This window comes from Syngnathus leptorhynchus, chromosome 11 (assembly GCF_054491065.1).
Source record: "Syngnathus leptorhynchus isolate UIUO chromosome 11, UIUO_Slep, whole genome shotgun sequence".
Lineage (NCBI taxonomy): Eukaryota > Metazoa > Chordata > Actinopteri > Syngnathiformes > Syngnathidae > Syngnathus > Syngnathus leptorhynchus.
The window spans coordinates 2,083,335-2,097,265 of record NC_141205.1 but is presented as its reverse complement, the minus strand read 5'-3'; the positions used below and the strand labels follow the sequence as shown (position 1 = coordinate 2,097,265).

Genomic DNA, 13,931 nt, shown 5'->3' with positions numbered 1-13,931 from the left:
TGGCATGTGGGTTGTTGTTTTTTCTATTATCCGTCCATATTATCTCATATTTAACAGAATCTGCTAACGTTAGGATGTGTTTCAGAAAGACCTTTTTGTGTATGCAAAACTCATCAAATCCTCATTGTTAATTTTCACACTGGGACATTTACACTGTGTGTTTTTGTTGAGGGGCGGGGGGGGTTACCTTTTTTCTATAGCAGATGACTTAGATGATAGAGAGAGAGGTGGTGCTCGCTGGCAATGTGTGATAGTGTGAAAACTGTGATACTGTGAAAACTGCCATGTTGCACGAATATAAAGCAAATGCAAATGAGACCCAATTTATTTGTTTTTGTGTCAGGTCACAGCCGCTGAGTTGGAATCATGGGCAAGGCCGGGAGTAAAGTCCTGAGGGAAGCCACTGTGGATGGGCTGCAAGCCCAGGTAAAAATGTGTGCGTGTGGACATTTAGATTATGTAAACCGGATCAACACCTGCACACTATCCTTATGGGAGGGCTCCTTTCCACAACCCATAAAGCCCCAGCCATACCAGAGGAACAGAAAAATCATGATGAGAATTTTAATACAGACTGCCCTTTTGAGAATTAATGATATGTTGAGGCCACATGTAATTATAGATCACATACGCCAGTCCGAAGCCATGAAAGTCATCTTGACGGGAGAGATGATCTTTGCAAACCATGATGAGGCTGCTAACTTAAATCCGGATTAGAGACATGAATAACGGAATTTTCCTGTGAAAACCATCTGTGCCATATGTATCGTTAGGATTTCATTGTTTGATCATAAGTAAATGCTAGCTAGGCGGAGGACGTGATTGCTTCGCTGCATCTGGCACAGACTGCCCTTGCATTCAAATGAAAATGAAAAAAAATGGTGTGTTGAATTTGCTATCATTTTTTTCAAGTGGGTGCACAAGTCCAGATCATTTTTTCAAGTAGTGTTTTTTTACATGTCCTTAAAAACCTGTATTTTATTCTGTGCAACTTAATACAATTGAGAATTTAATTGAACCAAAACTTGTTTCAGTTTATCTAGCCCGTATCCCACTGAGCAGGGAAAATATTTGACTATTTTCAAAGGGCAGTGATTTTGTAAAAACAACATTTCCACGCTTGAATGCGCCCCGACAAACTCTGACTTGAATGCAACATTGACTGCCTTCACAAACAATGGCATTTATTCGCCGCCTTTCGGGCCGAGGAGCTCCTTTAAAACGACCGTCGGCACCTTTCAGTCTCACAGCCAGACAGCCGCGCCTACTCCTGCCAGTTAGTCCCGCCCACCTAGTTTAAGGCTGTGCTGATGATTCACTCCAAGTTGCAAGTTGGCTTAATGCATTTCTCTGGACGGATCTTGGCAATCTTATCGAACACCTGAGCTTCAATTTATTGCATTTGGGTAGCATGTAAGCACCGCTTGTTTGGTTAAGGATTTTATTATTTGATCATGGCCATTTGGTTGTATTGAATCTGGCTGCTAGAAATGAAAAAAAATGAATTCCCCCAGTGAAAACCATTTGGACCATTTGTGTAGTCAGATGGATCATTTGATTTGAATAATAATAATAATAACAATACATTTTATTTGTATGGCGCCTTTCACGAATGCTTATATAAAATCTTCCACACTTTGTAGTGAATCTACATCGATATTTATCTTTGTGAACTCAATTCCTCAAATACTATTCAGTGATATTCCAACCACGGGTGGACCATGGCGACACATAGCAGCGGGAATCAAGTGAACCCGCACGGGGCCAAAGGCAGCCATCTTGCGCTCTCCCCTCGGCAGACTGGAGTGAAGCGAAGTGATTCACAGGGATTAGGGATTAAGATTCCCCCCCTGACCGCTTTGGTAGAGTAAATCTGGGGATTATGATGTCGACAGGCTGGAGTTACAGGAGAGGAAATTGAATTGTGATGGCCAAAGAGTGGCGCCGACCATCAGATTATAGCGCAGTCCCAGCAAAATCACGAGAGTCTGCATTTGTGCCTTTTGTCAACATGGGACGCTGACATTTTTGGCGGGTCTGAAGCGGAATGATTTTTAGGTGGTTGATTGAATGCTAAGAAGATTGCTGTGTCACTGTTAAGGTCGTCCGTCCTGCTCTAGGGGTGAGTATCATGTAGAGTGCCAAGTAGAATGCTTGTGTGTAGGCTTCAAGTTATTATTGAGTGAGACTTTTACTAGTGATTGATATGAGATTCTATTCAAGACGCCACCTGCCGCCGCCGCCGCCGTCCCGCCGGCTCCTTCTCCTCCTCCTCCTCCTGCCGCCGCCACCGTCCAGTTCCAAGGGGTCACAAAACCCAAGAAGATGAAGGTGAAATGGTCCCAAGTGGGTTTGGTGTTCTTTCTCATGCTCTCCATGGTGATGACGGGATGCTTCTTTTGGCAATATCAGCTTCCAAAAGTGCAGCCAGGTGAGTGCTTTCGAACAGGCTTCGGAATCCTCAAATAATCAAAACTAGTCAAGGAGAAAGAATTTTGGCGTACAGTAAATCTGTGGTAAAAAGGGGTGTGGCATATTACGGAGAATTTACTTTTTTATGGCTTCTATACAAGGGTCTCCGGAGCCCATGTGTCATCAACCGAACAATGAGCATGATGTCCATCCAACCATTTATAAAACAATAGTTTCATGAAACAAGGCAGGATTGAAACATCGCAAATGAAAAATATCAAGTTTGTAATAACTCCTGTTCTCATATGTGACTCATCATATCTGGATTCGATGTTCTCATGTTCAGGTTCAAAATGCAAATTACATCTTGAACCTTGACTGGCACGTATTATGTGAGCACAACGGGAAGAAATTGCTGTCCCCCAAACGCCGCATGTCTTGGGCCTGCTTTATTCTCTCAAACATGAGTTATCATTCCATGTCCCTCCATGCTCTCTACTCATTGTCTTCTCAATCCTCTTCTCTATTTCCATTCTAACAACCAGATGAAGGGCTGGGTGACAATGCCAAATCGGAGATAAGGTGTCCCCGCTTCCCCGACCCGGTTCCGCTGCAGCATCCTATTCCCGCTCTGAAAGAGGCCCTGGAAAAGGTACAAGAGCCGTGGAGTCAGCGGGGGCATCTGTGTTCAATGTACACTACAGCTGCACTCTAATCCTGAGTGGAGATAAAGCACAGAAAACGTGATTAAACATGCGGAAAGCGGCAATGCGATCCCTGCAATCAAAGACTTTCGAGATGATAATAAAGAGGGCTTGACAGTTGACAAATATTTTGTATAATAATAAATATTTGTGCATTTTTTAAAATCTTTTTAATAAAGTTATGGATTTTTTTTCAATTTGTTGATTCATTGTCAAAATAATACAAATAATATTGCCCTTTTTAATAAAGTGATGGAAATTTTATATTTTTAATTCAATTTGTTGAATTCAATTAATCGATGATAATAATAGAGGAATGCAATTTGGCTCCTGAGCTGGAAAAGTTAAGAAAAAGGGGAAAAAAAGTTAAAAATCGCATAGTTTAAACAACCCTTCTTGGCCCCCATCATTATTTTCTGTTCTAAATAGAAAAAGACACATCTCGCTTTTGCACTTGAATATCTGTTTATTTAAGTGTGCTGCCAAGCCAGTGAGACACATCGGAACATATAGAAGCAGATGGCATCAGTATAAAGGTCTCTGAACATTTGACGTCTGAGCATATGTTGCGAGAGGAAGGGAAATTTTTACCATCCTAACATGCTTTAAAAGTTTAACATCCTCGAATGTGTCCTCTGTTCCCCCCACAGGTGGACATTTTGCTTCGTCAGAGCATCAAGCCAATTAGTCTGCCGGCTCTCTCCGCCATCGTTATCCTGAATGACACTGTTTTATGGACCGGCAATTTTGGCAAAAGGAACATCTCAGATGTATTCTCGGGACCCCCCAATGAGTACACCATCTACAGGTAGGTGACTTAAGAACACAACAGGTTATCCGATCAAAAGTAGACTTTTGGCATTCCGCTCATAATCTCTCAATTGGTTAATTGTGCATTAATTAATTATCAAGTTACGCTCCACAGTATATCAATTCCAACATAAACCCAAGTGTTCCATTTCGAATGTTCCAACACCACTGCCACCTACTGTAGTGGATGTGGAATTACACGATTCTAGTATTACCAGAAAAATCACGCAGAACTTTGCTTGATGGTGTTTCAGAATCGCCAGCCTGTCCAAAATCTTCCCCACGCTGATGCTGTACCGCCTGTGGGAAGAGGGCAAGGTCGGCTCACTGGATGACCCGCTGGAGAAATACGTGGACAACTTCACCATCAAGAACCCCATGGGGAGGTCGCGTGACTCAGAGCTCAAATACGTGACGGACGGTCTGATCTTCCTGGACAGCGGCGAGGTCCCTGTTCGATCCTCCTCTGTGACGCTCCGCAGGATGGCCAGCCAGCTCTCTGGTACCTTTAACACCTAAACTCACTGATGTGTAATATTTTAGTAGATATGAATCAAATACCCGTAGAATAGAAATTTGATGGAAATGTCCCTTATATCAAATATGTATTTTTTTAAATCATAATTCAGACGTGAATTGGATAGATTGGACATAACCAGACATTGGGGTCCTCATTTACCTTGTCTCACTCTATTGATATTATATTCACCTTGATAACGGGACCCAAAAGGTCATAACTACGACATGACTCTAATCTAAACAGCACAGCAGGTCCATAGCTGGCCCGATGAGAATCATATCTGTTTAATGGCACCATCAAATAGGAGGATCGATCGTTGCAAGAAGAACAGGGGAATTGCAACGTGTTGACAGGAGGCGGCGTACGTGTTTGTGTAGGTCTGTGAGCAGAATACAAATTTGCTGTTCAACTGCGTTCATTTTCAAGGTTTGCCGAGGAGACTCAGAGCAACAAACCTTCTCTGGAAAGGGAAGACTCAGTCGGCAATCAATCTTTTGCAGGATGACGTCCTCGTTGCCGATCCGGGAACCAAGTAAGCTTTAAATACACCTATTTGGGTCATAACGAGTAAATCAGTAGATTTCCATGAGAAGCCAGGCTATTGATATAGCAGCCACGTCATTTCAAATACAGACAATGCCCCTCCATTACTGAGGTCACATCATAGATATTGGTTTTTCATTCTATCTGAAAGCCCTAAGACAAATGATTGTGTGCTAGCTCCATTTAATCATGTACATCAATCAGTTCAACATAACATCTGTCTTTTCAGATGTCACTACAGCAATCTCGCCTTCTCGCTGCTGGCACACGTCATGTCTGAACGAGTGGTCAACATGGACTACCAGCGTTGGGTTTCGGAGAACAACCTGGACCGCCTGGGCATGGAGGACACAGGATTCGACATCACGCCAGGTCTCCAGGGCCAGGTGGCCGTGGGCGTGTACTCCAACGGAAAGCCCGCTCCGCTGTACGACTTGGGCTGGTATCGCCCGTCGGGTCAGATGTTCTCCACGGCGGCGGACCTGGCCAAGCTGGCAATGATGCTGCTGGGTGCCTATCACCGCAAACTTTTGGATCCCGACTCCTTGAAGATCATGCTTACGCCGCTCTTTAGGTGCGACAAGGACTACTTCGCAAATCGTACGGGGACACCGTGGGAGGTGAATGAGCTGCTGGGTTACGAGATGGTGCGTAAAGACGGCGACCTGGACGGCTACTCGGCCACATTCTCCCTAGTGCCGCGGCTCAAGCTCGGCCTGGTGGTGCTCATGGCTGGGGGTCGTTCCCAAAAGCAGGACGTGGTGGCCAAAGCCTATCGCCACATCATCCCTGCCTTAGAAAACGCCTTCAGGGAAACCCGCAGGGAACTCTCGCCGCCCCCGAACCCAGAGGCCTACGCGGGCTTCTTTACCTACAGCAACATCACCTTCTACGAAATCAAAGCCGGCTCGGACGGCGTTCTCACCATGCAGCAATTCGGCCCTCAAATCGAAGAGCTGATACCGCAAACGTACCGGACCATAAAGCTCAACTACCTGGTAGAGCGCGTCTTCAAGGTGGTCTTCGAAAGGGAGTACCCCTGTGTTCTCAGGGTGGGTTCGGCCACCGTGTCTTTGGAGGCCCAGGACGGACAACTGTTCAACTTCTACGCGTACGACAAGCGCGGCGTTTCCCCCGGGTTCGACGCGCCAGGTCTGAACACGTACAATGTGGTCAGGATAGCACGCAAGCCGTCCTTCTCCAGCTGAGTCCCAGCTACCTCAAGGGCACTTAGCGTCCTGGCCTTGAGAGGGTTGCTACAAATGAAGATGGAGGAGGACGTGTTGTGAAAGTGAATCATCTCCGCTTCCCGCACATCATTTTGCCCCCTGTCTGGACTCATGGTTTATTTTGTTTTTCAGTTTCCATTTGCTCTCCATTCACGCTTTTGAATCGTCATGTCTTTTTGTTGCTGTTTTTTATACTACCACTGAATACATATTTTACCGTGAACCCTCGCCAATTACAGTTACTAATGCAAAGCTTCTGACCAAACCCGAAATAAACATTTCGGGTCGGGATTATTCATGTAATACTCTGTCACACAGGTCGAGGCTGATGACAGACCTGAGAGGACAGAAATAACGCTTACGTTTAACCTTTTCTTTTCTGCTGTCTGCCTCCCTTGCCTATTCAGAAAATATCCTGAAAATGTCATCTGATGGAAATGTAAAGGAAATGTAAAGTGACAAGCATTTCAATGTGGTTTTTAGCATGTAAGACTGAAGGGAAGCAAATGTTGACACAGTGAAACAGAGCAGCCACAATACCATTAGAAGAAGATATAAAAGAAGCTAGGCGAACTATTGAATTTACTTTGGCAGAAATAAACTTCCAGTCTCTGATAAATCACAAGCAAGTTAATTCAAGCTATGTTTTAGCATGTCCTAAGTATTTTTTAATGCTCTCAAACCAGTCTATGTATCATTTATGTAACTAACCAAAGGATAATCAAGCCATGGGATAATCTTGTCTTTGCTGACTTTTATTGCAAGGGAAAGAAAATAATGCCGATTGCATGTAGCACATTTCAACTGTATTGTGATTTGTCATGTTACTGCACAGTCAAGTCAAGTTTATTTGTATAGCCCTAAATCACAAGCATTCTCAAAGGGCTTCACATAGACAAACAATTGACAGTTATTCTCAAAACAATTATTCACAACAATCACGATTACTTAAAACACAAGCTCACGGGAAAATCATGACAGTGTTTGACTTTTTTTTTCCTTTTACACAACAAGAATGACATTATTTCAATCTGATCCAGCTCCGTCTGAGTGCTTTTAGCCTGGGACCAGCAGGTGGAATATAAGATGAGCTGCTGAAATATGCAGGGTGCTTTTGAACAAACCAATTACATTAGGCAAATAAAATATCCTCACACACCCTTGTCTAAGTGATTGTACAGGAGAATCGCACATGAATAGTGACCAGGATCATGGCAACCCCATTTAATTTTACATTAGACAAAAAAACAAACACACACAATCTGCCCTTTTCCAAATGCAGTCTTCTCCTGGTGTCCTTCAGTCGTCTTTGGAGTTAAACGCGACATTAGTAGTGATAATTAAGTGCAGTCTGCATTAGATTTTGCTGCGATGACATTTCACTTCCTGGCTAGGGTTGAATAATGGCAGGCTAGACTCTCACAGTTAACACTCACCGTAATGTGCGTGAGATTTCTCCTTTCCACGCTTATGAATGATAACCGCCACCAAAAGAATGATGATAAGATAACACAGTCATGTAGTATGGTTAAATAGAATATTTATATGTTTTTTTTTATTTATATAAAAAGAATTATTAGAAATGAATCATGATCCCTGGTTAAAAAAAGAAACATGCCTCTAACGCACCTGAGACCCTTGTGAGGGAGGATAAGTGCTTCAGAAATGGATGGATGGATGGACGGACGGACGGACGGATGGGAAAAAATGGCGACAGTATACAAATGCCAATGAACGTTATCTGTGTCTTAAAACCATAAGAGTCTTTGAAGATAATTACCAACTTGCACAATGAAAATACTAAAAATCGGAGTCCCAACAGATGCAGTGCTGCAACATCTAAAGAAGCAATCCCACAACCGAAACCTCTGAGACACTTTGAATTGCCTTGGCCTGTGAGTACGCCATACTAAATTATTTTCCATGTTGTCTCTTTGTGTCACTCACCGCAACAGTCCAGGTAGCATGACATAAAACAGAAGTAAGGATCTGAATCTGTATCCAAAGGAGTATTATCTCAGAACACTGAAGTCTTGCAAGCCGTCTCTTGGCAAGCGCTTGAGAGTAACGAGGTGTCCAGTCCCCGCTTTGTTGGCGGAGACAGTAAGCTGAGCAACGAGTCCTGACCTCTGGTTTGGACCCTGGAGGTGGACAGGACCAGTGAACTCTTCGGGGGCGGCGGAGAGTCAGGTGTGCCGACCCGTGAGCACACGAGGTCTCGAAAGCACTCTCTGAAGCGTGTGGAGATCAGGCTGTAGATGACTGGGTTGACGGCAGAACTGAGGTAGAAGAGAACCCCCGACAGAATGTGGACGTACTGGTAGATGTTGTGCATTAGGTCGGTCCACTGGCTCACGGAGCTCCAGAGCAGACGCTCCATGTGGAAAGGCGCCCAGCAGACGCCGAACACTGCCACCACGATGGCTGAAAGATGAAGACACCAGTGAGTTTGAAATGAAACTTTGTTGGATGGCTGTGGACTCAACAGCAGACGGGGCTTTGATACAAATGATACCTGAAGTCTCTTTAAGCTGCGAAGCTCGCTAGAGACACCTCTGCAAATAACCATGACACCGAAAACATGCCTTGGCAATGGCCGCGTGGATTACAAGATCACATTCTGGCGTCAGTAAAACGTGTTTACCCCAAGAGCCAATAGCCCAAACTATTTGTATACATTGTATGTTTGAACACTGGGACTATTGGTGCTAAGTTTTAACACGTCAATGGAGTTTTCCATTTTGTGTTAGCATTAAGCTAGCAGGAGCATTTCTTCAGGCAAAAATGTTTTGATGTTTTAAATATACAAGCTAGGTGTTTAGTTTGACCTTCAACTGCAAGCTCAAAGCCTCATTTTCGAACTCACAGAGCATCTTGACGACGTTCGTCCGCCGACCGGCCTCATTTTGGACGCTCACACGGGTGTCGCTGAGCCATTTCTTCCCAAAGTAGCCTTGCCTCTGTCTTCTTTCCCTGCCCAGGTGCATGCCCATCACGAGGTAGAGCACAGTGATCACCACCATGGGAATGAAGAAGAAGCAGACGGTGGTGATCTGCATAAGCGTGTGGTACATCCACACTGGTTTTTGTATGGTGCAAATGGCCGACTCCCTCATGTAGCCCGGGAGGTAGTAGATACCGTGCAGGGACGTATTGGGTATGGCGCACACCATGGATGCCGCCCACACGGCACCGATGACCTGCTTGGCGTGCCTCTTGGTGGTTAGATAGCGGGTCTTGAGAGGGTGCACTACGGCAATGTATCGCTCCACGCTCAAGGCCGTGACGTTGAGGATGGACGCAAAGCAGATGGTCTCAAAGATGAACGTCTTGAAGTAGCAACCGCCGGTGCCGAAGGGGAACGGGTAGTTCTGCCACAAGTCGTAGATCTCCATGGGCATCCCGAAGGCCAGCATGAGAAGGTCGGACAAAGCCAAGCTGACAAGGTACAAATTGGTCGGGTTGCGCATCTTTTTGTGTTTGGCTACCACAGCGCATGTCAGAAGGTTCCCGCTCAAGCCCAGCACGAAGATGAGCAAGTAGACACCGGCCACCGGGAAGAAGAAGGGAGAGCGTTTGGGGCCGAGGATGTCCAAGAGATTGGCTTCAGTGTAGAGGCTGGTGCTGGCGCTGGTGGTAGCGCTGGTGGTGTTACCCACGTTGGAGTTGGGGGACGTGCTGGCGTTGCGAAGCGGTCTGGACATGTTTGACGAGGGACCTTGCCAAAAGAGATCCATCTCAGGACTGGGGATCAATCGATGCTTTGACGGGTTGCTCTCATTGAACTGTTTCAGAAACATTAGAAAAAAGAGATATGCTTGAGGGTCACGGGCATGCTGCCATTCATCCAGGTCACTTATCGATCTCAAATGCACAGCTCTGGTTGTCTTGAAATATTCACTTCTGATCCGAGAAGGCCTCATCAGTTCATGCAATCGAAGCTTAGGACAGACCATAATGTGAAAGCGGAATGAGAGAAGCCATCTTGTTCAAGATTGAAAGACCATTTCAAAACAGAAGAAGCTTATAACCTATCCCCACATACAATGATCTCGCCTCCGACAAACAACAAAAACACCGCCGCCTTAATTGAGGTTGTAGCTCCACTGCCTTTGTACAAGAGATCAACAGAACTGTCCATTTGAGATCGATTAACTGCCCTGGGAACAAACAAATCGGCAAATTCATGCCAATAGTTGAAAAATTCTGTCTGTCAAGCCGTCTGTCTGATGTCCAAAAAAACAAGAATTTCTATAAATCTAAAGGTGGTTTGAGACACATTGATTCGTCAAATGTCTCATTTTTCAAAACATTTAATGGTGTTCATGGTTGACGATGATTCTCATGACTCTCCGTCACTTTTGTGTCAGTTCAAATGGTATGAAAAATCTAAAGATTTTTGACAGTACAGAATTGCGGTTGATGGCACTTGCTTCACACTGAACAGGTTCTGGCTTTAAGACTTGACTCAGGCCTGCAGTGTGGGGGTTTGATTTTTCTCCCTAAGCTTTCTATTTTGCAGTTTGTTTCCATCCTGCTTTCAGTGGTACTGAGAGGAGCAACATCCTCTATGTCCTTGGCTTCACGCCTATCGACAATTCAAATTGCCGCATCAAGCTAAGGAGCATGTTTTTGTGATGCGATATAAAGCTGGGCAGTATATAAGACTCCATTCGGGAAATTCGAAGCTGACATTTGAACCCAGAACTTCTGAAGTGTAAACCACTTGTGCTGCACAGAGAAAGTCAAGCGAGAAATCTTTGAATCCATCTGAGAGAGAGAAACCTTTTTCTTCGTTTGGTCCCGCTTAATGGGAAGTAAAGGAAAATGCCTGATGTTGGAACGCAATATTATCTTTCCCTACCGCACTAATGAGCTCCAAACCGGCGACGCTCTGAGGATGATTAAAATTAGATTCCCTGCTCTGGTAGGTGCCAATCACCTTTTTTTTTTTTTCACCTCAAGGTTAATTTGGCTGCCTCATGTTCATAATGCACAACTGACCCTCGAGTCTTTGAAAGTGAAACTAAAAGTGCATGTTAAGATATTGTGCTTAAGATCACTGAAGCAGAATTACAAAAGGATGGTCATTTTTGTTCCGTAAAAACGTTTTCCTCCTGAATACCTTGAATCGTCAACAATCTAGATAGGCACGAACAAAGACAAATTAAGTACATTTTATGAATTAAAACTCACCTTCTGACTCTGCAGCTCTTAAGGCGTCTCGCGGCTCGCATGCAATAGTGGTTGGGAGGAGAAGGCAGAGGATGCACATCCTCCCAACCGACCATGTCGTACAGAGGAGAGAGAAAGAGAAAGAGAGAGAGAGAGAGAGAGAGAGAGAGAGAGAGAGAGAGAGAGAGAGAGAGAGAGAGAGAGAGAGAGAGAGAGAGAGAGAGAGAGAGAGAGAGAGAGAGAGAGAGAGAGAGAGAGAGAGAGAGAGAGAGAGAGAGAGAGAGAGAGAGAGAGAGAGAGAAAGAGACAGAAGGAGAATGTGCTGCAGGTATCCATAAAAGATGAATGAATAAAATCAAGCTGATGCTGAAAGGCATGTTGTTTAGAGGCTGAATTAAAAAAAAATCAAACGGTATAGGGTTTTTTTTTTTGTTAACTGTAGCGTCCACTCTCCAGCATAGCATGCCGAAGTAACAGGTGGTGCTGTAACATCTACTAATAAGAAGGCAAATGAGAAACCTGAAGAAAGTCAATTGACACACTTCAGTTACTTTGTAGATATCAACCTTTTTAGAGTTTTTGTGCAGTGATTTTGAAGCTGCTGTTTTTTTGTTTTCAATCATTTCAATAGTAATAATAATAATAATATAAATAAATAAAAAATGAATTATGTAAATGATGGTTCAGCAACAGGTGGATTTTTTTTCTTCTAAAATTTCATGGCTGTAGGTTACAACGCCAGTCGCCCTAAATACTATATATTCACCTCTTCCCAAATTGCTCCTCTACGGGAATGAGAGAATAAAAAGATATGCAAGTGACCTCCTGTTCTTTTACGTGTGCAAAAAGTTGAAATGAGTTAACCTTTTTTGTTCCCGCTTATGAAATGATACCTGAACAGATTGCAAAGTGCTGTTTTTCCCTTTGGGAACACAAATACATATAAGTATAGAATGTGAAGGCTTACACACGAAAAAAAAATTTTAATTTCTATCAAAAATTCTAAATTGCGCATCAAGACCTGCGGTGTGAACGTTGTCATAGTGAAACTTATTCTTGTGCATTTTTCCCTAGTCAGATTATTTAAATTTATGTTTTATTTTTTTTGCCAATGGGAGGTACAAACATTTTTTCATGGCCTTACTGAGTCAAATAAAAATGTGCAAGTAACTGATGGCCCTACCAACAAGATCACTTTACCGTCAAAATGAAGCCCCTCGACGCCAATATAGTTCCATGCTAGAAAGATGGCGCTTCAGCCTTGCAATAAACATCGCCCTATGAAATATAAACTCGATTCCACCAGCATTCAGATGTGCGTTCATGAGTATTTGTCAAACTGTAATCTTGGCTTGACGTAAAAGCACTGCGGAAGTGATGATTTACGATAAAGGCAAATACAATACGGGCCTGTGTGAAAATACAACAAGCCAAGTGCTGTTTGTTTTGTTACCTCCATAAAAGCATTTAAATATGGACATATGAGGAACGCAAACTGTTTGGTTCACATAACTTAACTGACCTTGACCACTTTGTGTCATTTTAACTGGTATGATTGTTACCAGGACACTGCAATGTTAGTGACAATGAAAAACCTTGGGTGTGTTTTATGGGATGACGCAGCATACAGAATTTCAATCATATCCCCAGGAATTCCCGGGAGGGATGAGAATGCTAAAAAGGATGCTAACAAAAATAACATTTCTAATTATATGTTGTTTGAAAAATCTATTGTCATCAAAGTGTCCTTGAGCAAGATGCTGATATTCTACCTTGCATGCCATTGGTGCCCATTGTTGTATGAATATGTGTGCGTCAATGTGTGCTTTTAGCACCATGTGGTGTACATAAAAGCGCAATATAAGTGCAGTCCATTTCCCATGTGAATAAAATGAGTTCATTTTAATCGCATAGCTCAAGCTTTGCCTTATTATTGTGGAAATAAATTCAATTTGCGGTGACATTATGGGCCATCCTCCAGGTGGTAGATGGGATTGGTGAGGTACATTAGCCTGAAGCATAATTGCACACTGTGCAGGTGTTCGGCCGTGTCGCAAGGTGTTAGGACTTTGGGTTTTAAAGCTGGGATCCAAGAAAGGGTCAGGATTTTAAAGTAAGCTTTCAACAGTAGGGTTTAGATCAGGGTTATGGCTTCACTTTTCATAATACTGTAAACAGATGTGACAAAACTGTCAAAAACAGCTGATGAGATTTGCAACTACTAAAAAAGCAACTTCCTTTGCTTCTATCGAGCTTTCACGAACTGTAGTTAGTCCAGTTACTTTTCGCGCTTTGCGACGTTAGCCTGTTGGCCTCATTGTTGCCAAATGTTGTTTTGTTCCCGCTTTCATCTTGTTTTTACAACACAATACGGAATGGCTTTCAACCCACCTGCTGATAATTAAAGCCATAAATTTACTTGGAGTCAGCAAAGGCGTTAAAGCCATGTGTAGTATGCTTACAACATGCAGGTGCAATTATTGGACCTTGTAATACGCTCCAATTGATTCGTATACGTTTTAGACACATTAAGGTAAA

At 43.5% G+C, this 13,931-nt stretch overlaps 2 protein-coding genes across 4 annotated transcripts; one reads left to right on the top strand and one right to left on the bottom strand.

Moving 5' to 3' along the window:
- The first annotated feature begins 366 nt into the window (after positions 1–366).
- On the top strand, positions 367–6,326 carry lactbl1b (lactamase, beta-like 1b). Of its 3 annotated transcripts, none has more exons than XM_085924657.1 (7): positions 367–426; positions 2,224–2,431; positions 2,958–3,064; positions 3,767–3,924; positions 4,181–4,428; positions 4,873–4,978; positions 5,219–6,326. In XM_085924657.1, the coding sequence occupies exons 1-7, from the start codon at positions 367–369 to the stop codon at positions 6,195–6,197; spliced, it is 1,866 nt and encodes a 621-aa protein (XP_085780783.1). In that variant the 3' UTR covers positions 6,198–6,326. The 3 variants fall into 3 exon arrangements, with proteins under 3 accessions (XP_085780783.1, XP_085780780.1, XP_085780784.1); XM_085924654.1 differs by having other exon boundaries at positions 367–438; XM_085924658.1 differs by lacking the exon at positions 367–426 and having other exon boundaries at positions 2,326–2,431; positions 2,964–3,064.
- Positions 6,327–8,235: 1,909 nt separating this feature from the next.
- On the bottom strand, positions 8,236–9,955 carry nmur3 (neuromedin U receptor 3). The gene is made up of 2 exons (XM_085924449.1): positions 9,085–9,955; positions 8,236–8,642 (listed from the first exon to the last, which is right to left on the bottom strand). The coding sequence occupies exons 1-2, from the start codon at positions 9,953–9,955 to the stop codon at positions 8,236–8,238; spliced, it is 1,278 nt and encodes a 425-aa protein (XP_085780575.1).
- Between the last annotated feature and the right edge of the window lie 3,976 nt (positions 9,956–13,931).

Bases quoted from the DNA above. Each gene is read 5' to 3' on its own strand.
- lactbl1b (XM_085924654.1), top strand. From the start codon at position 367: ATGGGCAAGGCCGGGAGTAAAGTCCTGAGGGAAGCCACTGTGGATGGG. The intron at 439-2,223 runs GCGTGTGGACAT...ATTCTATTCAAG, and splicing joins AAGCCCAGGTAAAAATGTGT to ACGCCACCTGCCGCCGCCGC. The intron at 4,979-5,218 runs GTAAGCTTTAAA...CTGTCTTTTCAG, and splicing joins GTTGCCGATCCGGGAACCAA to ATGTCACTACAGCAATCTCG.
- nmur3 (XM_085924449.1), bottom strand. From the start codon at position 9,955: ATGGATCTCTTTTGGCAAGGTCCCTCGTCAAACATGTCCAGACCGCTT. The intron at 8,643-9,084 runs GTGAGTTCGAAA...TTCATCTTTCAG, and splicing joins GAACGTCGTCAAGATGCTCT to CCATCGTGGTGGCAGTGTTC.